The sequence below is a fragment of the Phascolarctos cinereus genome, unplaced genomic scaffold (genome assembly GCF_003287225.1).
Source record: "Phascolarctos cinereus isolate Bilbo 61053 unplaced genomic scaffold, phaCin_HiC Scaffold_3;HRSCAF=262, whole genome shotgun sequence".
NCBI classification, from domain to species: Eukaryota; Metazoa; Chordata; class Mammalia; order Diprotodontia; family Phascolarctidae; genus Phascolarctos; species Phascolarctos cinereus.
The window spans coordinates 10,704,668-10,730,132 of record NW_027555736.1 but is presented as its reverse complement, the minus strand read 5'-3'; the positions used below and the strand labels follow the sequence as shown (position 1 = coordinate 10,730,132).

General features: G+C 48.2%; 2 protein-coding genes across 5 annotated transcripts in view; both read right to left on the bottom strand.

Annotated features, from left to right (window-relative positions):
• The window catches only part of FAM53B (family with sequence similarity 53 member B), a 134,575-nt gene extending 127,407 nt beyond the window's left edge, over positions 1-7,168 (bottom strand). Inside the window, exon 1 of one of the 3 annotated variants that reach the window (XM_020973607.2) lies at positions 6,899-7,168. The gene's annotated coding sequence lies outside the window, so the exon portion shown is untranslated. The other 2 variants (XM_078150701.1, XM_020973605.2) reach the window with 2 other exon arrangements.
• A 4,456-nt stretch (positions 7,169-11,624) lies between these two features.
• EEF1AKMT2 (EEF1A lysine methyltransferase 2) overlaps positions 11,625-25,465 on the bottom strand; it is a 33,930-nt gene continuing 20,089 nt past the window's right edge. The window contains exon 6 of one of the 2 annotated variants that reach the window (XM_078150699.1): positions 11,625-14,470. In XM_078150699.1, coding sequence (XP_078006825.1) covers positions 14,445-14,470 — 26 coding nt within the window. In that variant the 3' untranslated portion in view covers positions 11,625-14,444. Of the gene's footprint in view, positions 14,471-20,766; positions 21,373-25,465 lie in introns of those variants that run through there. The other variant, XM_020973621.2, reaches the window with a different exon arrangement.

Sequence of the window (25,465 nt, the reverse complement as noted above, 5' to 3'; positions counted from 1 at the left end):
TATACACACAGAGGTACACATGTGTCTATGAGTGCACATACATGTTTGTGTGCATGCATACATACGTGTGCACATGGTTATTGTTTCCCTCAATGAACATCAATTTCCTGCGATCAGGACCGTTCCATTTATTGCATTTGCATCTCTCGCACCTACTTCGGTACCTGGCACACAGTCGGTGCTTAATAAAGGCTGGTTCATTGCATTCATCACCATGTGGCTAGCTCAGTGCCTCTCCAAGTTCAGCCTTCTTAATGCTCTGCCCATTGTGGGGACTGCATTAGAAGCATCTCCACCCAGATCAGACCTGCCCGAGCTCCCCAGGACCAAGGGTCGCTCCCAAACATGCAAATATTACTCTAAGCCAAAAAACCAAGGAAGTTCAAAAGAAGGGTTTGGCTAAATCCCAAAGGATAGATTCCTAGCCATCAGGGGAAGTTAGAGTTATGGAAGATCAATGCTAACCACCACCAAATTTAATCAAGACGGCCGCCATTCTGTCCCCTGCACCGCCTCACTGAGAATGGACATCAGAGTGGACAGGTTGCTCCACTGCGCTCAGGGCCTTAACTGGACACCTAGTAAGTTGTTTCTCCAGAACCTAATACTCTGGCCTCCCTTCTCCCTCAGGCACACTCCTCCCACTGATCTGAAAACAAACTTGGGCTCGCGGCTTTGTGCAGCCCAGAGCTGCTGAATGATTGTACAGTTGGGTCTGATTATTAGATTACTTTGGGCACATAAACAAAACCCGATATTGAACAAAATTGTGGTTGCAAGCATCATAACACAACCGACTTTATGAAACAGGAACGACACCTAACAACCCGAAAAGCTGGAAAATATATTTTCAATCTGTTTGAATGGAGACTTAGATGTGACCGGGGGGGGGGGGACAGGGGAGGTGGTCCTCGCAAGGCTACCAGGCTTTTTTCCTTGCTGACCAGCAGTTAATGAAGAAGCAGTATTTTTCTTAGAATTTTTTTTTCAATTAAAGAGGCAACAATGAGCAAAACCTCCCAGTGATTTACCCCACCTTCAGATCAGGAAGCCTAGCAGTCCAGAAAACCAGCTACAGAAAGCAATGGGCTAACATTTCTCCATGTGAGCTGAGCATTAAGAAGACTAAACAAAATTCACCCTTTGAGATAAAACAGGACCCAGGCAGGGCCTCCATCTAGTAAACACACCAACCTCTACTTCAGGGCACACTAATGAAAAACTAGAATAACCACTGGCAACCATGTTGGCCTCAGCCTTCCTGCAGGCAGCTTTTCTGTCCCCGGCCAACAGATCCTGGAGGGGAGGGAGAAGAACCACGGTGGGATCACATCTCATGTGGAAGGGCTTTCTTTTTTTTTTTTTTAAGGAAAGGAGAAAAGAAAACTCAAAAGTGAGCTAGTAGTGCAGTCTTGGGTCAGATGAGCCGTTTACCAGGCTGCCATGCTTTTTGTCTCAGAAGAGGAACCTGGATGGAAACATTCCCTCCACTCAGGCTGACTCGCTTACACTCCAGGTCCCTGGGGTTCTGCCAGAGGTGCCTGAGGGGAGCTACAGTTTCCATGCCATTTCTTCCTGGGCCCGCAAGGCCCCTGGTGACGTGAGATGCAGCTTCCCCAGTGCAGGCAGGGAGCAGGAAAGCTTTCAAGAACAGTTCCGGGTCCATTTCTCCTTAACCCCCAACTTGATGGAAAATTCTACAAGATGGAACCTTTAAAATGCAAAATCCTCGAAGGCCCTTCAGCTGCACTCATCTTCTCCAGGCCCTGGCTGCCCTCAGACACACCCAGCAGGGCTTCTCTCTCTCTCCCTTCACAGTCATTCCCATGTCAGCCCCCCCCCACCCCCACGCCGCCCCAATAAATAGCCCTAGCCTTCGAAGCTTTTCTAACAAGTAAAATGGATCACTTTCTCCAGCTGCTGCAGGAAAAAAAAATTAAAAAACCAAAACATGTCCTCCAAATCTGGGTTTCCTCGTCACTGCCCCACGTCAAGAAGACATGTTTTCTAAGGGGTCTTTCTTCCCAGCAGAATGCTGCTTGGCACTTCCTGCTCGGGATTCAACTGTAGATCTCAAAGCACCATTTAGCCAAGAACCAGCAATCACTTTGACAAAGTTCTAGCAAAGTTAAGACTGGGAAGAGCAGCATCAAGAAATGCACCTGACATCTGCAGAGGTTGAGCCTAGATCCCAAATTTTCGCAAGGAGAAACTATGTCCTAAAATAGAGTTGTTTGCTGAAGAGAATAGCTGCAGTTTACAAGAAGGCAAATCGTAGGCTTAGAGCCAGAAGGGATCTCGAGGCTACCCACGCCAAGCTATTACTTTACAGGTGGGGAAACTGAGGCCCCAAGAAGTCACCTGTGCCAGGAAGTAAGAGGTAGAGCTGGAGGGGACCACAGGCAAGCCCTCAGCCTCCAAATCGAGCTCCCGAGAGAAGAACAAACTGCTTTTGAATCCAGATGCATAAGCAGTAAGACCATTAGTCAGTGATGCAAAGCACACTGCCCACTCTAGAAGGAAAGGTCTCTGAGCACAGAGGATCTCTGGCTCAGTCCCAAGCTCTGAGCCCAAAACTGCTGAGGCTGGGCAAGACAGGCCAGCCCCTGCTGCACGGGACACAGACAGCCTGCACACGGACAAGAGGAAGAAAGAGAAGAAAAGCTGGCAGAGGAGGGGACAGCGACACTGAAAGCTCCCCCTTTAGGCAAGGCTCACCCATACCACTGAGCAAGGAAGAGGAAGCTTCAGACAGGCGGGCAGGACAATCTCTTCAGAGGGCCACCTATTCAGAAGGAAAGGACTCATGACCCCCTCAGTAGCAAGCAGCAAGGATAGCAGCAGGGGAAGGCAGAAGTGGAGCTGGGCCGAGCAAGATGGGCCAGGCCAGACTGAGCTGAGCCCAGTGAAGTTGGGCTGAGGAAGCTGGGCCCAGCTGAATGAGGCCACGCTGGGCCAGACCGAATGGGGCTGAGCCCAGCCAGACCAGACCAAGTTGAACTGGGCCATACTGAGCTGAATTGAGCTGGGCTGGGCTAAGACGGACCAGGTGAGCCAAGCCAAGCCAGGCCACACTAGACCAAGCCAAACTGGGCTGAGCAAGCAAGGCCACGCTAAGCCGAGCTGAGCTGGGCTGGCCCGGACTAGGTCAAGCCAGACTAAGATGAGCCAGGCCAGGCCAAGCCAAGCCGGACCGAGCCAGGCCAAGCTGGGCTATATTGAGCTGGGTTCAGTGATCAAGGCCAAGCTAGACTGAGCCAGGCTGAGCTGGGCCAGATAGAGCCAGGCTGGGCAGAGCCAGGCTAAGCTGAGCTAAGCCAGGCTGGGCCAGTGGAGCCAAGCCACTGGCAGGCAAGAATCCTGGCAAGGAAAGCGCTTTTTCAATAGAGATGAAGAATGTGAGTAGAAGCGCAGGTACAGGAAAACGAGCCGAAATACAGAGCACCTCCAAAGTGCAGATTTCTCCCCCAGCCCAGTCCAAAATAATATCACCTCTGTGCTCTGCAAGTGCTAGTGATTTTACCAAAATGCCCGCTTGCTGGAATAATTCAAGAGCCTTTCTCTACATCTGGTTTCCATCTAAACTTGGAGTTTGTTTTATCAGCTTATTCCCTAACAAATGATGCCGCCAGGTTTCTTTTGTTACCCACTAGAAAGGTGTGTGGTGGTGGCTTGTTTTCTTTGGCCATTTTTACTTGCTGAGGCTTTTGTTCCACTTTGTGGAAAAGAGTACATTTTTAGGCTGCAGAGAAAACCCATTTATTGAACTTGAATTGATCAATCAGCCACCTCCCTTCTACATTCAGCTGTAGGCCATATTAAGGATGAAGTAAAATCTTTTTAATCTGGATTTCAAGTCAGGGAACGTGAGTTCAGATCGTGGTTCTGCTATTTACTGCCTTGGGGACCTCAGCCTCAGTTTTCCCATCTGTAAAAAGGGAGGGTGAGACCCAATGACCTTTAAAATCCCTTTTCAGCTCCAAAGCCTCCCGTGAAGACCAACCTGCTCTCCAGCATCCTCGGCCGCTTCATCCCAGAATAGTCTCCAAAGAAGGCCTAACCTATCTGCTGCTGCCTCCGGAAAGGAAGTTCAGCCCACTAGCACGGCTTCCCAGACTGAAACAGATGGCACTGCAATACCAGAAGCACTAGCATCTGAGCTTCCAAAGTCGCATTCAAGAAAAGCCACTTCAAGCGCCCCCTCTCCTGAAAGTGCCAAAGGCAAGGTTTCTGGGAGGCTCCAGGTTTCCTTGCTTTGGGGTTGGTTGTGTTTTTGCATAAATCCTGGGATGAGTTGTTGTGTTAAAGGCTGATCCTCTGTTGGAGGGAGAAAGGAGAAACTGAGTCACAAATCTCTTGGCCAAGCCAGTGATAGGTGGATGAGAGACTGAACAGACAGACTTGGCCCATCCAAGTGAAGCCCAGTTTCAGCCAGCAGCTACGATACAGTTGTTATCACCAAATTGTTTCCTTTTAAGATAGAGACAAAAGCAGAGTATCCCTCTAACCTCCCAGGGAGGAAAAAACAGTCCTCAGGTGAACATATCACAATCCTCAACCTTAAGATCACCTGGCTGCAAGGAACACCTGCCCCCCCCACCACCAAAGTAGACACCATTGGCCATTATGGAGTGAGGCCCAGATAGCCTCACCTTCCCTACTTTGGTTCCAAGAGGTCAAATGCACAATGGATCAGGGCCCTAAGTTCTACAGACTCGGTGAAAGCACAGGCACCCACTTTGGGCAGCATAAACACTAGGCCCCTTGGGGAATGGGGCAGAGAGGCTGCAAAAGCACTGGCTTGAAGGTGTCCATTCTCTCTGATAAAAAAGGGTTTCCAAGGTCGAAAAACACTGCAGCTTTCCCTAGTCCTCCTCACCAGATGGGAGGCTCCACACTGAAGAGCAATTCATTATCACAACTGTAACCACGTCAAGTTACTGTTCAACTGCTGATATAAATGAAAGCAGAAGCTGGCCCATTGACATCGATTCTTTTTACTCAATCTCTCAACTTTGGCCGACATGCAAACTTCTCTTTGGAAGGATTTCTCTAAGCCAAGCAATTCCTCCCACCTGGAGAACAGGTCAGTATTCTTGTGGTCCTTTGGCCAGGGTGCTGGACTCTGTCTGGGACAGAGGCAGTCTGTGGCTTCTGCTTGAACCAGACTGGGGCACTGGCTACTCAGGAGGAAGACAGGCCATCTGTTGATATGCTTGAAGCACCTCGACACCAGAAGGGGCTCCCCCCCAAGGAACACAATGGCATTCATAGCACCCCATCACACACACACACACACACACACACACACACACACACACACACACACACACACTTTTATAACTCCCCCCACGGAGGGAGAGAGCTCGGATCTGCATTCGTGCAGGGAACGGCAATCTGGGCCCAAATGCCCTGGCGCACGCAGGTAGGGAGGCAGCCCGGGCTGGAGCTCCCCCACACTGCCGGGGCCACTTCTTACACACTCTGGACTCACAAAGAATGTAATGGAACGTATGGAACACTGGCAGCGCAGCCTATAGGAGGCAGAATCCCATCCGTCAAATGCGGCAAAGACCCTTCTTTGTTCCCCATCTTTCTAAGTACAGGATGTGCTAATTAAGCCGGCTTCACTTGGGGAGGCTCCGCTGGAAGAGCTACCAAAGAAACCCACGGCTTCCTTCAACCAGCTGAAGAAGCAAAAGCAAACAATCCCAGCGGCCGCCGGCCAGCCTGCCTGCTCTGCCCCTCTTTTCCGCAGCATCATCCCAGCCCCTCAGCATTGTTCGCCAGTGTTTGAACCCAGAGAACTCCACGGTCCTGCACTAACACACACTTGGGACATCAGAAACCAGGCAGCATCTTCAGAACCACTGCTCTCCACGTCCTCCACAGCCCACAGGGCACACAAAAAGCCCTGGGCACTCACACGGGCCGGCCCCGTGGGACTGACAAACTCGGAAGGTATGGTGAAAACGGGGTTTCCCTAGTACGGACCTTCCAGGAGGGCAGAGCGTGAAAGTCACCAACCCGAGCGTGCCGTCCCCTCCCCCACCCCTGAATCCACCCCCCTACCCCCACCACCCGCCCCGCGTGGAATCAAAATAAATGCAATGAGAAGACAGGGGAGCGAGCAACGCCTCCCATTACCCTGGCCTCCCGGGCGCTGGTGGCAGCAAGCAGCCCGGGCGCGGGGCAGCTGCGCGCAAAGCCCAAATCTCCAGTGCCCCCGGCCCGCCCTGGGCACACGTAAACTTGAGGCAAACAAAAGAGTTGTCTCCCGATAAGTCGGAAACTTTGGGGAGAGCTGCCGGGCGCCGCGGGTCCCCCCAAGCGGGCTGCAGCGTACATGCCCCCGCCTGGGCTCGGTCTGCACTTTCCCCCTCGCTGCCCCCGGCCGCCGTGCGCTCCGACAAGACCCCATCCCGGCCCGGCCCGGCCGGGCCCAGCCCCTCAGCCCCAGCGGGCTCCGCTCCCGGCGGCACTGCTCCCGGACAAAAAGCGAGAGCGGAGCCAGCGAGCGCTGCTGGAGCCAGCCCGGAGCCCGCCGGGTCCGCGCGCCCGGCTCGCTAGCTCGGACACATTGTAACAATATCTGTCTGCCCGGGCAGGGCCAGCCCACTGGCGGCGGCGGAGGCGTGGGGCCCGGTCCCACAGGATCAGGGCGCGGGGCGCAGCCGCTCCGGAGCGGGTCTTACTCTGGCTCCGGGCGAGCTCCCGGCGGCGGCAGGCGCAGATTCCCTCGGGAAGTTGGCTGCAGCGGCTGCAGCGGCGGCGGCGGCGGGCACGGGGCTGCGGGAGCGGAGCGCTGCGCAGCGCTTTGTAGCGATCTGCGATCGGGAGGAAATAGACTTGTCACTTCCTGAACTGTTCGCAACTAGTCCCTTTAAAAGGCGCTCACCAAGAGGGCAGGGCTGGGCCGCGCAGCGCCGTGCAGTGAGTGCCTCGCCGCGCCGCCCCCGGGCCGCCGGTCCTCCTCCTGCCGCCGCAGCTGCTGCTGCTTCTGGTCCTGCTGCTGCTACTACGGCCGCTGCTACCCCCGCCCCCGCCCAACCCCAACCTAACGCCGCCTGCTCATCAGCTGGCCCCGGGCTCCCGAGCCGTGGCGGGCGGCGTGTGTACTGTACACACGGGGGGCGTGTGTGTATGTATGCGTGTGTTGGGCTGTGCGCGTGTGTGTGCGCGCACAGAGCCGCCAGTGGGCGGAGGGCGGGCAGGAGAGGGAGCAGCAGCGCATGGTGTACTGGGGACTGGCTTTGCTAGAGGGCGTCCTGGGAAAGGGGCCGGCATCTCGGACTGACCGGGAGGCAAGGGCACTAGAGCCCGCAAAGGCAGCTCCGGGGCCTGCTTCCTGGCCCACCTGCCCAGGTGGGAGCTGCCTTTGGCACTAGGGCACCGCTGGCTTCAGGCCCCTGTCCTTTTCCCTTCCCAACTCTCCACCAACCATCACAATGCCAACTCCCCCCCCCAAAAAAAGGGAGCGACTTGACCTCACCAGCCAGCCCGCTTTGGCGGGTGGTAGTCGTTGATCCCCGAGTTTATTTCCGTTTATGGGGGGAAGGGAAGGGAAGGGAGAGGGATTGTGGATGCATTGTTCCTTTGGAAAAATGGCTCTTTTCCTAACCTAGCGGGGCTGGAATTAAATAAAAGAATGTACTTCAGAAGCCACATCCAAAATACATGCAGCTGCTTAAGGAAGGATTTGCGGTTGCTAAGCAGAGGCAGAGTATGTTTGGTTCTGTAACTTGGGATGTTGACTTTAGTTCAGGAATGTCACCCCCAGCGAATAAACGGAGTTTTCATTGTGCTGCTTACCTGTGGCTGACTTGGACTGCTTTCCTTCCTGGACCAGCTGAGGCCAGGATTTCACATCCCTCCTTCCCACGGGGGCAGGTCATTTGGGTGACCTTCACTTTCTCCCCTTTTATCCCCCCCCCAAAAAAAGATTTCACATTTCTAGAGAATTGGGCTTCTTAAAATGAAAGGTTTTTCAATGTCCTCCCCATTCCTGTTCTGTTCTCTCGTGCCAAAAAACCAAAACACCTCCTAACTTTAAATGGAGAGTGTCTGAGCCATTTCAATGGTTCTATTCATAAATCAAGAAACTTTTTTGGTTGCTTCTAGGAACATTTTATTGGTTTTAATCCAATGTTTCAATCCTCAGCATCAAACATAAATGAACAATTAACTTCTTGAGTTTGTGTGCACTGACGAAACTCTTAGATTTCATGGCTATTGCCGAAATACTGAAGTTTTTAATCACACTGGACCCATTCTTCCCAGAAGAGCCTGAGCCTGACCGTCCCCTTTCACACGAAGCATGGCTCATTCCACTGATTTCTGCTGGTAGATGAGGATGGATACAATCTCTGGAAAGGTCTGGTTCTACTCATTTCAAGTGCAGAATGCTCAGTGTGACCCACTGATCTTAAGAAAGCCAAGACAATTTAACGCACTTCATATTAAGATCTCAGCATGGCCATATTTACATATTTCTTTGCATTAAAAATATTCCCAGAACACAACCTCGTGCTTTCCAGGTGCTTCTGTGTGTAAAGCCCAGACCCAGCCAAGTTGGGTACATTTTCCCAAGGCAGATTAGAGGCTAAACTACCAAGAAACACAAACACTTCTTGACAAATGGCATTGCTTCCTTCCTGCTACCTCATCACCTCCTCACACTGCCACTCATTGCTGGGACACAAGCCTTTCGTTAGGAGGCTGACAGTGACTCCTGCTGGCATTTCATTGCCTTGGCTCATTAGGTCCACTGAAATGTGCTGCCTTGGGAGGTGATTACCTTGGTCCCTCGGCATGGAAACAAGTCCCACCTCTATTATTCTTCCTGCTCCTTTCCTTTCTTCAGAGTGGCTTTTGTTCTCACAAAGCTGATGGGCTGAAGAGACCACCCTAACTCCTCCCTGCAGACCCCTGTTGTTCTGGTTCTGAGACCTGGAGAAGAGCTTGCCAGCCTCACTGCACTAGCTAACAGCTGGGCAAGAGGCCCCTGGGGCCAGATTGAGTGAAGGGTTCATTCCTCCTGGGATCAAAGCCCCCTCTGCTATCCGATGTTCCCATGTAACACAAACCGCTGTGGCTGCCTTATCCAACCCTTTCGTCTTCTGTCATTTCCATACAACTAGCCCAGGCCACCTCCTCTGAAGTCCTACTTGGATGCATCATTTACGCTCACGGGTGGGCCTGGGGTCTTGAAAGCCAAGTGCAAGCCCTGGGAACACCTTAGGATGAGCTGGAAAGCTTCGGAAATGGGCATGACAACAAGTGGGGGTCTGAGCCGCAGCCCAGCTCCAAGCAGACTGGCGCATCACCAGGTGGTGACGGTATTTTTTCAGCCATGGCAACCCACAAAGGCTTAGCTAAATAAGGGATCCAAAAGGCCAGCATCCAGATGGGTATTCAGTCAGTGTCTACATTTGGACACATTAGAAACCATATCAGGATGCTTTTGAAGGACTACACCATCTGTCTACCTTTGGCCCATGGCTCCATCAAAAACTTGAGAAGCCGGGCCAGAGAACAGCCCCCAAACCCTTAAAGCAAGTTCATAGGAGGTATTTTCTATGACTCAGTATTCCTGTGGGGGCATTAGGGATGGATTGCCCTAATTCACACCTTCCCAATACAGTAAAACAAGGTTCATTCAATCATCAAATACCACCCCCACCTCCACATTGGGTGAAGATGAAGAGGAAACACTGCAACCCCTACCACAGCCTCAGAATATTACCTAGACCATTGGGGGGGGGGGGAAAGAATTAAAAAAAATGAAAACATCCTGAGAAACTGAGGCAGCAGGTAATGAAATGTGACCATTCTGGAGGAGGGCTGAACCAAGTGGCCCTTGGATCAACAGGCTAATCAAAGTTTCACTGCGGCCCAACCTGAGCTGAGGGGAAAGGGGGCCGAGACTGAAAGGGCACCTTTTGTAACTGACTTGGGATTGTTTCTGTTTCTTCAGAACCAAGTAAATCCAAAGCTCCAAAAGACAAAGGGCTAGTTCTCTCAATGTGGATTCAGTAGCTGGAAGAAGAGTTCAGTTTGGCCCCCATTATTCTGATCTAGACTGACCCCTGCAGATTGGTCCTGAGCACAGCTCACCATGAGGAAATCCCGCCCCATCTGGAGAGGAGCCCAACACTGCTTGTCTAACAAGGGTAGCTCCCCCCAGAATTGACCCCCAAATCCAGGGACCAGATGAGCTTGGTATGCAAACCAAGGACATGCAAGTGCCAGAGTATTAATTAACCCTTTATCCTTTGGCTCTGTCACTGCCAATGTCAGTCACATTTCACGCTATTCTTTTTACATCTGAAAGGCTCTTTGTAAAAAGCAGAACCTTTTTAAACAGCTCATAATGGATTATGAGATGACAGACACTACCCAGCCTTTTCTGAGACATTTTCTTCGATAACCAGCTACTAAAAACAAAGTTAACTTTGTGGAGAAAAATTGGAAGCATGGCTATAGAGACAGAAGACAAATTTGGAAATCAATCTTATGGGCAAAGCTCTTCTTTGGAGCTCGATCTCCGGCAAGGAAATGTTCCCAATGTGGCCTCCCTACTGTGCTCCCCTCAGGTGCTTAAGCTTGTCACTAGGCAATGACCCTTCCTTCCCAAGTCCCATTTATCTTGCATCCAGAAGAGAATGCACAAGAACCGATTTACAATTTTGTCGTGCTGCTTTTTAATTGGTGAGTTGATCCTTGTAATTCAGAAAACGGGACTTGCTGCCTATACAGACTGGCCAGACCAGTGAGTCTGGGGACATCAATCCAGCTCCTTTGACAGAACTGCGACTTGAATGCAGCCTGAGGGGGAGAGGCCCATTGAAAGCCCCACAGCCTGGGAGCCGCCTGCCTAGCACCACTGAGGTAAGGAAGCCTGCCAGCTGGGCCAGCTGAGTGTGCCACAAAATGCGGCTTGGAAGCCGTCGGCCAGAGCACAGACCTCAATTTCCAAGTTGGCAGGTGCTGAAAACACGACAAATGTCACACTTGCAGTTCATGGCATAAGAGAGCCCCAGGGGGCCAGGACGTGAGGGAGGATGAGAGCAGCACCATGACAAGCTGTGGGTAGATGAGATATATTCAATATTCTAAAGAACAGCCTAATACTAACATTTATGTCCAGTCACTGACAGTCCTACCAAGTCAAAAAAACATCAAGGTAAGCCAGGCATTGGGTGGAAATTGTCCCAAAAGTCTTTGTAACATTTTAGACTCTCCAAGCCCCACACTACACTGAGGCTTTGGCCCCATGTTATAACTTGGTAAATTTGGACACTGACTTTTGTATTAGGCTCAATGAGTGTTTCACATGTTAAGATTTGAGGGCACAATTAACACTGGCTTGGTCTTTGATCTTTCTGTAGCTCTTTGGGGGCTGTATATCCTCGCTGTGATCAGCATAATGTCAGATTGCACACAGAGGCTTACTGTGCTTATGCACAAAAAGATTTTACAAAAATCAAGTGTTAAAAGATTTTCAGATGATTCAAATTCAACTCAGTCAAAAGAATATCTCAACTTCATGAGTCTGAATGAAACTTACATGTTAGTTTGCACATCACATTCAATCTGGAAACAATAAAACACAATTCTATGAATTACTGGAGTGTGCTTTAATCATAGAAATTTATGAACGGGACAGAATCCGAGAAACCTGCGAAGGCTTGTATGAACTGATGCCGAACTGGGACAATAATTTATACGGGACAACACTGTAAAGGAAAACACCAATGCAAAATTGAAGAGCACTGCTCAATGCAATGAGCAACCACGATTCCAAAGGGCCAATAACGAAGCCAGGGAGAGGGAAGGTAGGAAGATACCAAGTGAGACGTACGTTTTTGGACACAGCCCAAGTGCAGTTCGGTTTTGTTTGGCCAGACTTATTTGTTACAAGGGTTGTGGGGTTGGTGTTTTATTTGGAGAGAAGGGGAAAGAGAGAGGAAGGAAGGGAAGAAGAAGAGAAGGAAGAAAAGAGGGAGGGAGGGAAAGAAGGAAGGATTTAAAAAAAGGAGTTCCCTATATCAATGAAATCACAGTCCAGACCAATAACAACATTTATATGCAAGCATTTGTATATCACAAGATTTGCAAAGTGAGTGATCCTCCCACCAACTCTGTGAGGAAAATGTTACTGTCATCCCCAGCTAGGAAGTGTTTAAAGTAGGATTTGAACCCAGGGCTTCCTTTATTCCAAGTCCAAGACTCCATCCACTAGGCAATACTACCTCTTCTTTTTAAATTTTTATATATTTTATTTTGTAGCAGTTCCTAACCTTCACAAGAGACATAAAAGAAAAAGCTTTCATCAAAACCAGGTAATTCAACCACCAGGTTATTAACCTGTTTTAAAAATAATTTGCCCTCAAGATGAACACAATTTATTGATTACTTTTCAGACTGTTCTGGAGAAGGTTGGCATGGAAGCTCTTTGTTGCGTCTGGTGAAGTGCCTGGCACACAGTAGGTATTTAACTATTTCCTGACTGATTAACTGAGTTAACCAGAATAAAACCAAGCCAGCCTTGTCATCATTTCCATTATCTTACCAGCAGCCCCTGTACTGAGCATTTCCCTGCTACTCCAAGAGAAAGGCCGGATAAATAAAAACAAAACAAACCCTGCCAGAGATGCTGCCGCCTGGCCTCCCCGTGGCAGCTCACACAGGATCGCTGAGAGGACCTGAGATCTCTGAAGGAAATCATGGAAAAGCTCACGGCCGATGTCAGGCTTCCAGGTGGTACAAATCTCTGCCCACCACTGCCCCAGCCCAGCTCTTCTCACAGCTGTTCTCAACACTGCCACTGGAGGAAGCCGGAGACCTCCCTTCCCCTGCCCCCATTGGAGGAAGTGATAGACTCTGGCTAGCCCACAAACCTGAGCCTCTGGAGCTCTGCTTCCTATTCCTCATTTCTTAACAATCTCAAGTTCTGGGGGGCCCTGTGCTGTCCACAAGCACAGACAAAGTAGGCAAACACCTATGTGGTGTGAATTTTTATTTAGGAGCTCTGAAAGGCCTGCCTGTCCCAAAGTCTCTCCCCCACTGAGCTAACATTCTCACCATTAGATTCACTCCTCTGACCTCTTAAAATGCAAATATCTTACTGGGGAAAAGGACACATTGCAGTCACGAACATGAAGTAATCCGATGAGCAAATGTCCATCCATCTGTCCCATGGGGCTGAGCCAGGTGTGTCTGATGGACAGGATGATAAGGGAACACTGGGGAAGGCAGAGACGCAGGCCGGAGGTGGTGCCCTCAACATACGGTGGGTGGGGAAGAAAAGCACCCGGGCATTCAAAGGAGTAGAGGTGAACTTCAAGTGGCAATGCTGAACCCAGGATTGCTGAAGACATTCACCTGCCTCATGCTTTTACCCAGCCTGCCCTGGCCTTGGTGTTTCCCTATTTAAAACAGGATTGAAGAGGCAGCAGAGTGTGCAGTGGATAGAGCACGAGCCCTGGATTTGGACCAGAAGGACCTGAGTTCAAATCCAGCCTCAGACATTTACTAGCTGTGGGACCCTGTGCAAGTCACTTAACCCTGACTGCCCAGAAAGAATAAATAAAACAGAACTGAATATTTAGTTATAAACTTGTGAGTTATTCAGACAAAAATATGTGGTTAAGTAAGTCCATACTGTCAGGAAATAGAGATAGTATCAATGTGTGTAATAAATAGTAACGATAGAGGCTAAGGTTTTTACAGCACCATAAGGTTTGCAAAGTGCTTTACAAATATCATCTCCTATCACTCTCACAACAACCCTGGGAGGTAGGCGTTATTATGATCCCCATTTTACAGATGAGGAAACTGAAGCAGAGGTTCGGTGACTTGGCCAGAGTCACACAGCTAGGAAGTGTCTGCAGCACCATCTGAATTCAGGTCCTGCCAACGCTACAGTATTCATTCCACTGCTGCCTCTCTGATACAATGTCTACCTCCTTAACAACATCCATCCAGAGTCTTGGGATCGTAGCTTTAGAGCTGGGAGGGACCTCAGATGGCGTCTGCCACAGAGGAGGGCACAGAATCCACAAGGGGACGTGACATGCCCAAGGCTACACTGTAAGACCCGATGTTAAACGCAGCTCTTTCTCTGGTCCCAAATGGCCTCGAGGTCAACATTTTGAATTAGCCTGAAAAGAGGAAATGAAAAGAGCTGGAGTCCTGCCCCAGACCTTCCATCCCTTCGAGGCTGACTGGATCACAAGTCGCTTCCTCTTCCTAGGCCTCCTTCTCCTGACCTGTAACCTCAAAGGTCCGGCTCTAGCCTAAGCAGCAGCTGATCTGCTTCCTTTCAATCCCGCGTTAAATCCACACGTATCATGTCTGCACGTCACCAGGTACCACAATGTTCCAGAAGCACGCAACCAGCACCAGAGGAGGTTCAGCTCCATCCTGGACACCCGCCTCTCTCACACAGGCCTTGAAGTCCAGGGCTCTAAAAGGGCAGAATCGCAGCATTTTGTGCATTAGTCCAGAGAAGCTAAGGACTGGCCCAACATCCCAAAGCTGCCGAGTAGCTCGGACCGCCTACAAGGGCCCTGAATTGGGTACCCATTCCTCAACTAGGAGGATATGGGGCCATTCCACCACAAGCATTCCCCAAGCCCCCCAAAAGGAGAAGGCCACAGGAACACAAAGGCATCTAGTCAGAGGGGGAAGAGACCTCTAGATTCTAAAAATCTGGCCTCCAGGACACACTGGTGGTTTGTTTTAAGTATCTGACAATCTCCTCATCATTAATTTCCTTTGTAATCCAAAGTATTTTCATTTTATTCATTTAAAGATATGATTCTGGGGACCAGGAGCAGAGCCAAGATGGTGGAGTAAAAGCAGTGACTTGCTTGAGCTCTCCCCCAAATCTCTCCAAATACCCATAAAAAATGGCTCTAAACAAATTCCAGAGCAGCAGAACCCACAAAGAGACAGAGTGAAACAAAGTTCCAGCCCAAGACAACCTGGATGGTTGATTAGAAAGGTCTGTTGTGCCAGGCTGGGAGAGGAGCACAGTCCAGTGTGGGCCTCACAGGCAAAGACCAGGCCTCAGGGGACTGAATCACGGACAGCTGTTACAGTTTCCAGACTTCTCAATCCACAAATGCCAAAGACGACTTAGAAGATCAGTAGGAAAGATCATGGCAAGAGAGGAGCTCAGTCTGGCCCCAATCCCAGCACAGCCCGGGGCAGTGGCTGCATCTGGAGCTCTCAGCCCACATACAGAGGGGGATCGAGGGGCTGATCGGAGGGGGAGTGCAGGGATCTCTTTGTGCCGAGGCAGGATTCTTTTGCTTTGCCCGTGCTTGGATCTGGATCATAGCTCTGGGTGGTGATCCTGAGGTGAGCAGGAGCACTGGCGTGGTGGAGCTTGTGGTGGCAATGAAGAATGAATCCTCCTCACAGTTCCAAGGCAGAAAAGAGCGCTTGTGGTCACTCATAGACCAGAGCCCAGGCCAGAAAAAGAGTAAACATCTCGCCTTTGATCATACCATCTTGAAAGAACTGAAAATTTACAGGTCCCTATAAGTATCTCTGAAAACAGCTGTACAAAACCCCCAAAGCTTGGGACAGTACATTCTCCACATTGGAAGCAGACTCCTACCTGAACAAAGAGTTTAAAACTCAAGTAATTGTCTGGGATCATAAGCAAACTGCATAAAAAATGTCAGACCACAGAATTTTACTTTGGTGACAAAGAAGATCAAAACATACAACCAGAAGAAGACAACAAAGTCAAAACTCCTACGTCCAAAGCCTCCAAGAAAAATATGAATTGGTCCCAGGCCATGGAAGAGCTCAAAAAGGATTTTGAGAAGCAAGAGAGGTAGAGGAAACACTGGGAAGAAAAATGACAGTGATGCAAGAAAATCATGAAAAACAAGTTAACAGCTTGCTAAAGGAGACCCAAAAAAATATTGAAGAAAATAACACCTTAAAAAACAGACTAACCCAAATAGCAAAGAGGTCCAAAGAGCCAATAAGGAGAAAAATGCCTATAAAAGCAGAACTGGCCAAAAGGAAAAAGCCAAAAACTCACTGAAGAAAACACTTCCTCAAAAATTAGAATGGAGCAATTGGAAGCTAATGACTTTATGAGAAATCAAGAAATTGTAAAACAAAACCAAAATAATGAAAAAATAGAAGACAATATGAAATATCTCATGGGAAAAACAACTGACCTGGAAAACAGATCCAAGAGAGATAATTTAAAAATTATTGGACTACCTGAAAGACATGATCAAAAAAATCATCTTTCAAGAAATTACCAAGGAAAACTGCCCTGCTATTCTAGAACCAGAGGGTAAAATAAAAATGGAAAGAACCCACTGATCACCTCCTGAAAGAGATCCCCAAAGGAAAACCCCTAGGAATATTATAGCCAAATTCCAGCATTCGCAGATCAAGGAGAAAATACTGCAAGCATCCAGAAACAAACAATTCAAGTACTATGGAAACACAATCAGGATAACACAAGATGTAGCAGCTTCTACATTAAAAGACTGGAGGGCTTGGAATATGATATTCCGGAGGGCAAAGGAGATAGGATTACAACCAAGAATCACCTACCCAGCAAAACTAAGTATAATCCTTCAGGGGAAAAAAATGGAAATTCAGTGAAATAGAGGACTTTAAGCATTCTTGAAAAGACCAGAGCTGAACAGAAAATTTGACTTTCAAATACAAGCCTCAAGAGAAGCATGAAAAGATAAACAGGAAAGAGAAATCATAAGAGACTTATTAAAGTTGAACTGTTTACAATCCTACATGGAAAGATGCTATTGGTAACTCAGTATTAGGTAGTTGGAGGGGAAAAAATAAATGTATAGATATATTTGTATAGATAGGTATAGATATGTATGTATAGACAGATACACAGATGGATAGAAGGCACAGGGTGAGTTGAAGATGAAGGAGTGATATCTAAAAAATAAAATTAAGGGGTGAGAGAGGATTATACTGGGAGAAGGAGAAAGGCAGAGATAGAATGGGGTAAATTATCTCACATAAAATGGCAAGAAAAAGCTTTTACAGTGGAGGGAAAGTGAGAAAGAATGAGTGAATCTTATTCTCATCGGATTTGGCTTAAGGAGAGAATAACATACACACTCAATTGGGTATGGAAATCTATCTTCCCCTAGAGGAAAACAGGGGGGAAGGGGATAAGAGAGGTGGGGATGATAGAAGGGAGGGCAGATTGGGGAAAGGGGTAATCAGAAGACAGAGACAGTGTTAAAAGAGAGAACAGAATAAATGGGGAGTGGGATAGGATGATGGGAAATATAGTTAGTTTTTCATAACATGACTACTATGGAAGTGTTTTGCATTACTACACATGTATAACCTGTATCAAGTTGCTTGAGGGTGGGTGGGGAGGGAGGAAGGGATAGAATTTGGAACCTAAAGCTTTAAAAATAAATGTTTTTACATGCAACTGGGAAATAAGATATACAGGCAATGGGGTATAAAAATCTATCCTGCCCTACAGGAAAATAGAAGGGGAAGGAGATTGGGGGGCGGAGAGGTGTGATAGAAGGGAGGGCAGATTAGGGGAAGGGGTATTCAGAATACATTCCATCTTGGGGTGGGGGGAGGGACAAGATGGGGAGAAAATTTGACTGTTTCAATTCTGCTTTGCTCATAGAGCACAGCATCTTCTCCAGTGAGGGCACGCCATGTTGAGCGGTCCTGTGCTAGTGTCTCCCATGTCACATAATTGATTCCAAAGTTCTTCAGACAGACCTTGAGAGTGTCCTTGTATCACTTCTCACAATCATGCGAACGCTTGCCCTTTGTGAGTTCTCCATAAAATAGTCATTTTGGCAAGTACATTTTGCACTCAAACAATGTGGCCAGCCCACTGGAGTTGCACTTTCTGAAGCAGAGTTTGAATGCTTGGCAGTTTAGTTCAAGAAAGGACCTCACATTTGGTATCTTATCCTGCCAGGTGATCTTGATAATCTTCCTAAGACAATTCAAATGGAAGCGATTCAGTTTCCTGGCATGGCGCTAGTATACTGTCCAGGTTTCACAGGCATACAACAATGAGGTCAGCACAACAGCTCTGGGGACCTTCAGTTTGGTAGACAGTCTAATACCCTTCTCTCCCGTACTTTCCTTTGGAGCTTCCCAAATACTGAGCTAGCTCTGGCAATGCATGTGTCAACCTCATTATCCATGTGTACATTCCTGGAAAGTACACTGCCAAGGGAATTTATCCACAACATTCAAAATGTCTTCATTTGCTGTAACTGATGGTTCCACATATGGAAGGTATGGTAGTAGCTGATGGATCACCTGTGTTTTCTTGGTGTTAATTATTAGGCCAAAATTAGCACAAGCAACAGAGAATCGATCCACACTTTGATGCATCTCAGCTTCAGAGGCTATATTGAGGGCACAACCATCCGCAAACAGAAAATCATGCACTAACACTCCCTCCACTTTTGTCTTGGCTTGTAGTCTTTTCAAGTTGAAGAATTGACCATCAGTGAAGAGCAGACCTTGACCTATGGTATATCTCAACTCCTCAGTGCTGATGGAGCCACATTGATTAGTGATAAGGACATGATCCCAGAGAGATGGGCTGAACACTTCCATAGTGTTCTCAACAGACCATCAGCAATCAATGCTGAGGCCACTGACCAGTTACCTCAGCTTGAAGTCAATCCCTCCCTAGCTAAAGTTCCAACTGAAGAAGAGGTTCTGAAGGCCACTAGGCTCCTTTTGTGTGGCAAAGCACCTGCTGCTGATTCTATTGCAGCTGAGATTTACAAGGTGGGGCATCTTTGCTCATACAAAAGCTGACTTAAATTTTCCAGGTTATTTGGCAAGAGGTGGTAATTCCTCAGGAGTCCATCTCTATAAAGGTAACGGAAATAGATTGTCCTGTGACAATCACAGGGCGGGGTCTCTCTCTTAGTCATTCCTGGCAAGATCCTTGCCAGAGTCCCTCTTAATAGGCTGATCCTTCACTTGGAAGATGGTCATCCACCTGAGAGCCAGTGTTCCTTCAGAAAGGGTCGAGGAATTATCGATATGGTGTTTGCTGCCTGACAACTCCAGGAGAAATGCCAGGAGCAGAACAGAGGTCTGGACACAACGTTTGTAGATCTGACCACAGACTTTGATACTGTCAGTCATGAGGACTTGTGGAAGATCGTGGTAAAATTTGGTTGCCTGGAGATGTTCATCAGCATTGTACGTCCTTTTCATGACGGCATGCTTGCCCGGGTTCTGGATAAGCTTTCCCAGTCACCAATGGAGTGAAACAAGGCTGTATGCCGGCTCCCATGCTTTTTAGCGTGACGCTTCCAGCCATGTTGTCAAATGCTTTCAGTGAGGAAGAACTGTGTATGTACACAGCTCTAAAATGGGCACATAATAGTGCCTGCCTCCCAGGGTTATTTTGAGAATCACATGGGATCATTGTAAGATGCTTAGCGCAGCGCCTGGCACATGGTAGGCTCTGTATTAGTGCTTATTCTCTTTCCCTACCCCTCCCCATAGAAATGGTTGATTTTCTAAAAAGTTGGTGCTTAAACAGTCAAACTTCAGTTTTCTGAAAAATTCACTTAAATAGCTCATCAAGGCTGACCTTTCCACTTGTGGCCCCTTCACATCCAGCATTCCCTCTCTCTCCGCTAGCTCAATCCCCCTTACAACACGATCAAATCTTCCCCATCTGACATGTTTTGGGGGTTTTTTTGTTTGTTTTTTTTTGCTATTAGGCAATTGGGGTTAAGTGACTTGCCCAGGGTCACACAGCTAGTAAGTGCCAAGTGTCTGAGGCCACGTTTGAACTCGGGCCTCCTGACTTCAGGTCCAGTGTTCTATCCACTGCGCCACCAGCTGCCCCTCTTTCCTCCTTTTCACTGCCATATTCTTAAAAAGTCATCCACACTCACTGTCTTTGCTGATCTTTGTCTTCACCAACCCCCCCCTCACTCCCTTATTCTGTTTTCTATCTCTACTATTTTGCTGAAACTTCTCTCCTCCTTCCAAAGGCACCAATGACTTCATCTGCAACTTCCAATGGCCTTTCCTCAGGTCTCCATCAGTTCATGGTGGTACTGCCTTCCCTTGGTTTTGATCTTGACCACTTACAGAATCACAGATTTTCAGAATGGAAAGGGATCCAAGAGGCTGCCCGGTCAACCCATAAACCAAAAGGACACAACATTCTCAACACGTGGTTGTCCAAGCTTTGCTTGAGAACCTCCAAGGAAGGGAACCTAACGATCCCGAGACAGCCCAAACCACTGGTGGACAGCTCCTTTCTTGCAATCTCACCCACTGATCCCAGCTCTGCCCTCTAGATCCAGACAGAGTCGCCCTTCAGATACTCAGAGAGCTCTCCTGGCCTCCCTGAATCTTCTCTTCCCCAGTTCCTCCCCCTCAAACCACAGCAACACGGCCTCAAGAGCTTTCCCCAAGCCAGCAGCCATCTTCTGGACAGTCTCTAGCTGACCCAATGTCCTTCCTGAATTGTGGCAGCCAGAACTACGAAGACTGCCCATCAGGGCAGAGGGCAGCAGGACTCCACATTTATGCAGCTGCTGCTGTCTGAAGGCAAGGCCTTTCTTCATAGAGCCCAAGATTCTGGGGGATCTTGTGGCTGCTGACTTAAAGTGGGCTTGCAATCCACTAAAACCCACAGATGTTTTTTCAGGTGGACCATCTGTCTAGCCATGTACTAACAAACAAACAAAAAGTTGTGTGCAACATTCTCCTGGCTCTGCTCGCTTCACTGTGCATCCACTCACCTAAGTCTTTCCAGGTTTTTCTGAAATCATCCTGCTTTGATCATCCTGAAATCATTTCTTGCAGCACAATAATATTATATTTCATGTCTTTAATGCATGAAATAAAATTTATCAAATGGCAAAGGAAACCACTTACACCAAAATACCAAAATTACCTATAACCGGCTCCCATCACCCAGGGTACGAAGCCTTACTGGGCTGAGAGGGCTAACCTCTAGGGGCACAAACCGAACAGCCAGACGGTCCTGGCTCCCCAGGAGCTCACACGCCCCTCTTCCCGCGGTAAGTCCCCTGGCCCTTAGAGCAGATGGTCAGACCGCTTCTTCGTGTTGTTTCCTATAGGTTTTTCACGTGGAGCCTTTAGACAGGGCCGAGGACTCTGGCGGGGGGCCTTGCTTTGCTGGGTCTTCTGCTTCCCGAGGCTTTGGAGTTCAGCGTCTTGGGCCATGTCCACTGGGGTCTTCAGGGAGATGGCAGCCAAGGTGGTGGTAGTAGTTTGACTTGCCTCCCCCCTCCCTTTCAGGGTGCTCTGCTGCCCCGGCTAGGCTGGCTGGCTTGCCTTGTGGATATACACCATTTCCTAGCATGTATGTAAAATGAATGCGTCATTCTTTGCCAGAACTAATTCAATGTTTTCTCTCTGGCCCTAAATGTTGGAATTCCCAATCCTCAGTTCCTCTACCCTGATCAGCCATGCCTTTGTCTCTCAGCTTAACCAAGGGCTCACATCTCCTGGAACAGGTCACCTCTGTACACACACAACTTACACTGTTGGAAGTGGGCTTTCTCCAGGACCTGCAGGCCCTCTCTGCCTCTCACCCTGACTTTCTCTTACAGTATTTTTCAATCTGCTGCTCAGCTCCGCTCATGTTCATTGCAAGTCACAGCATATACCTCTCTCACCTCAGGAATATTAAATTCCTAGCCATTCATAAGTGGATGGACTTTGGCACATGTTTATTCCCTGACTGGCTTTTACCCCATCCACATAGCTGAGCCACCTTTTCTTGCTTTGCTCAGATAATGAAAATTAACATAAATATTAGCCTAATTAAGCAGGCAAATCTGCCAAGGGAAAAATAAGTGAATGTAAATCAAATACACATTCTTTTTTTCTTAGAGTGATTCATTTACCCATAATATACATTACCAAATATCCTCTTTATGCTGTCTGCACACCGGGTACTTACTGTCATGAAAAATTAGTAACATTTTATATTTCTAACATAAAGTATGTTTAAAAGAAAATGAAATATGGGGTTTGAACTTCTTCTCTGAGGTCCTTTCCCACCTTGAAATGCCAAGATCAGCATGTACTATGGTACGAGATGAAGTGGAAGCACAACCCACCACTCTGCCACTTTTTGGCTAAAATCCCACAACTGCAAACGGGAAAGGATCTTAGAGGTCCTCAGTCGGACTTAGCTCCCAAAGAAGCATCTTGCCCAAGGTCACAAAGGTAGTAACAGAGCAGAATTCGATTCCAGAACTGGACTCCAAACTCTTCCCAAGTCTCCAGCTCACACCAATCAGGCTGATTCAAGGTTATGAGGGAAAGGCAACAAGAATCACCCACATTGTTACCAGTCAGTCTCCTCAACACCAGATACTAACTAGGAGGCTTGTACACCCTTGCAGGGGCCAACCTTTCATTAACACGTAAGAAAATTCTGGCCAAGCAACTTTCGTTAAAAAAAAAAAACCCAACACAGGGAGTTTTGTTCAGTTTGGAGCATCTGAACACACCTATCTGGGTTCCCAGTTAGGAACTTCTGGAGGCCACCGTATATATCAGGGAACCTTGCCTGCCACTCAATCTTCAGGTTCTGCCCAGGGCACAGAAAGATTATTTATGTGGCGTGCACAGGGTCACCCAAACAGCGGGTGCCGGAGGTGAGTGTAGAACCCAGGTTAACTCTCTACCCCCTAAAGTGCTGCCCTCCTCTAGGAGCTCCTGGTATCATTTCAAACGTTTCCTCCTCTGAAGCCCATGGGGCTCCTGTGCCTCAGCATGGGCTGTCGGTGACCCTGGGTCCCAGCAGGTCATGCCAACAGGTGACAAGCTCCGGTAGCTCCTTGTTGTTGTTGTTGAGTTGTGTCCAACTCTTTGTGACCCCATTTGGGATTTTCTTGGCAAAGACACTTGCCATTCACTTCCTTCTCCAGCTCATTTTACAGATGAGGAAACTGAGGGCAAAAACAAAAGTGACTTGACTGGGATCACACAGCTGGTAAGGCTGAGGCTACCTCTGAACTCAGGACCCTGGTTCTATCCACAGCGCCACCTCGCTTGGAAAAGCTTCAAGTCCAGCTCCCAGGACGGGCAGCACGTGCGGCATCTGCCCGGAGATTCACCGCCACAAACTGACGCACAGACGGCTCTTTTGCTACAATGACTTCAGCACCAGACGGGGGTGATGCCAAACCAGACTTGGCTGGGGAGCCCAGAGTTCCAACGGCAGCCCCCGTTATCTCTCCGCCTCGCTCCCCAAGCTGTTTCCTCTATCCAACCATTCTGTCTTCATTCATGTAGAGCATGAGGGTCTGCAAAGGATTTCTGTCATCATCTGCTTAGTTAAATCAATCAGTCCATCTACATTTGTTAAGTGCCTGCTATGTGCAAGATGCAACGTTGGGTCATCCCCCACCTGGCAGGATTTGCACCCATGTCTTCCCTCTCCAAGTCCAGCTCTCTTACAACCCTGAGGCTGGTGTCAGTTGTAAGACTTGGAGATAAGAGAAGCCGCAGAAATCATCAGCCCTTTCAGAGATGCTAATGGATGTGGTCCAGGGCAGAAAGGAAGTACAGGGATCATCTCACACCCACTGATGCAGTGAGGATGTCTTCACTTCTGATTCTCTTCAAATACTAAATCAGCAATAAGCACATGTTTGACATATGGACAGTTCTACGGAGCTGGGAAAACAAGCTCTTTAGGTTTTGTTTCTCAATTAAACCTTTTTTCTTAAATCACTAAGGCGCAAGAGAACGTACCCTCGCTGTAACCTAAGAGTTGGCAAAGTGACTTGCCCAGGGTCACACAGTCCATAAGCATCAGGAGAGGCTCGAACCCAGGTCTTCCTGGCTTCCTACACCCCATGCTACATACAACTACCTCTCAAACACAATAAAAAGTAAGTTACTAAGATGCTCATTGAAACTGCTGGTAGTAAAATCATTCAAAAAAATCAAACGTGCACCTCACAACAGTTTCTTCCGACTTCATCTAGCTGGCTGATTTCTACATATAAAGTTGTGCCTCATACCCAAGTTACAATTTTCGAGTGCCTGAAGGCACCGGGGGCCTCTTCATACACCTCCTCCTAAGTACTTCTAACAATGGCATCTTTCAGCATGACAAAGTACATTCCCACTGCCCACACATCTTGGTCCTTGAAGTTTCGTTCCAATTCCGGGGTCTTGAGAATTACTGCCATCTTTTCAAGTAGGGCTTCCTCCCGGCTGCCATGGCTGAGAGCCCATTAAGCTGCATATGCACACACTGACAAATGCAGGTTCCCATACCAGAACAGTTTTGATGATGCGCCTAATGCATTGTACAGTTTGTGAGGCACTCGCTCCCTTCTTTTGGGGCTCCTGGATCTCTTCTTGACATCTGAGCCACAGAGGAATGATCTTTCAAGAGCGCTCCAGGGATTTTTCGAAGGTCCGAGGCAGAATGTTCATTAGGCTTCTCTTCCCTGGGCTCTGTGAGGTCTATTGTGTGCCTGTTTCATTCAGCGCTGATGGATGCCTGGCTGTCTGTCTCCTCCGCTTAGAGCTTCATTTCTATGCCTCCAACAACTGAACAAGGAATTCCAAACCATTCTTCCACTTCCCTAACAAACTGCATGGTGTATATGAAGAATAAATTAGCATTAATTTTCTTCTGTTAACTATTAATAAAACATGCTCATGAGCTCCTTCTTCAGTTAGGGCCACCTCAGCTTCCTCCCTCGGCAAATGAAATACTAAGGATCTCCTCATTTTTCCCCACTATGCAATTGTCCTCCAACCTTGCCTGCGCCTCACCTCCCACACACTAAAGCCCTAGGTCGGGGCCCCATTCTTCTGGTGAAGTGTGCTAGACAGGACTCCTTTCAGGTCCCATCAACACCCCTCCTTAATTAGCCGAAGGGACGTCGACTGTGGAACACAAGGTGCTTGCTCTCTCTCTGTCTCGGAAGCAGAGTGCTGCCTCTGAGCCACATTCCACCCACAGAGCCAGAGGCAAGAAATCAAACCCAGGACTATCTCCAGGGCAGGACAGCACCAGCCTGGACACCATCTAGCTTTCCACAGTCTGCCCTTATTTTTATTGTGGGCCACTAAAGATAGATGGGAAGATACATGGATGGATGGAGAGATAGAGGGACAGATAAACAGACAGACATTAACATTCTTTAAGAGTAAGTGAAACAAAGTTTCTATTAATGTGGAATGGAGTGCTCTCTTATTTCTTTTCTGATGCCAAAGAAAACATAATTATTGATATCAGTCCTTAAAAACTGTCGGTTTCTATGGGGCTCTCTTTGCATGTCAATTTCCTTCAGCAGAGAGATTTGCATTATTGTACTACTTTTTTTAATCCAGGAATTCAAAGAAACTATATATGCAGAGAATGATTTGTTTTTGTACTGAACCACAGAAATAAATAGGTAACATATCGCAG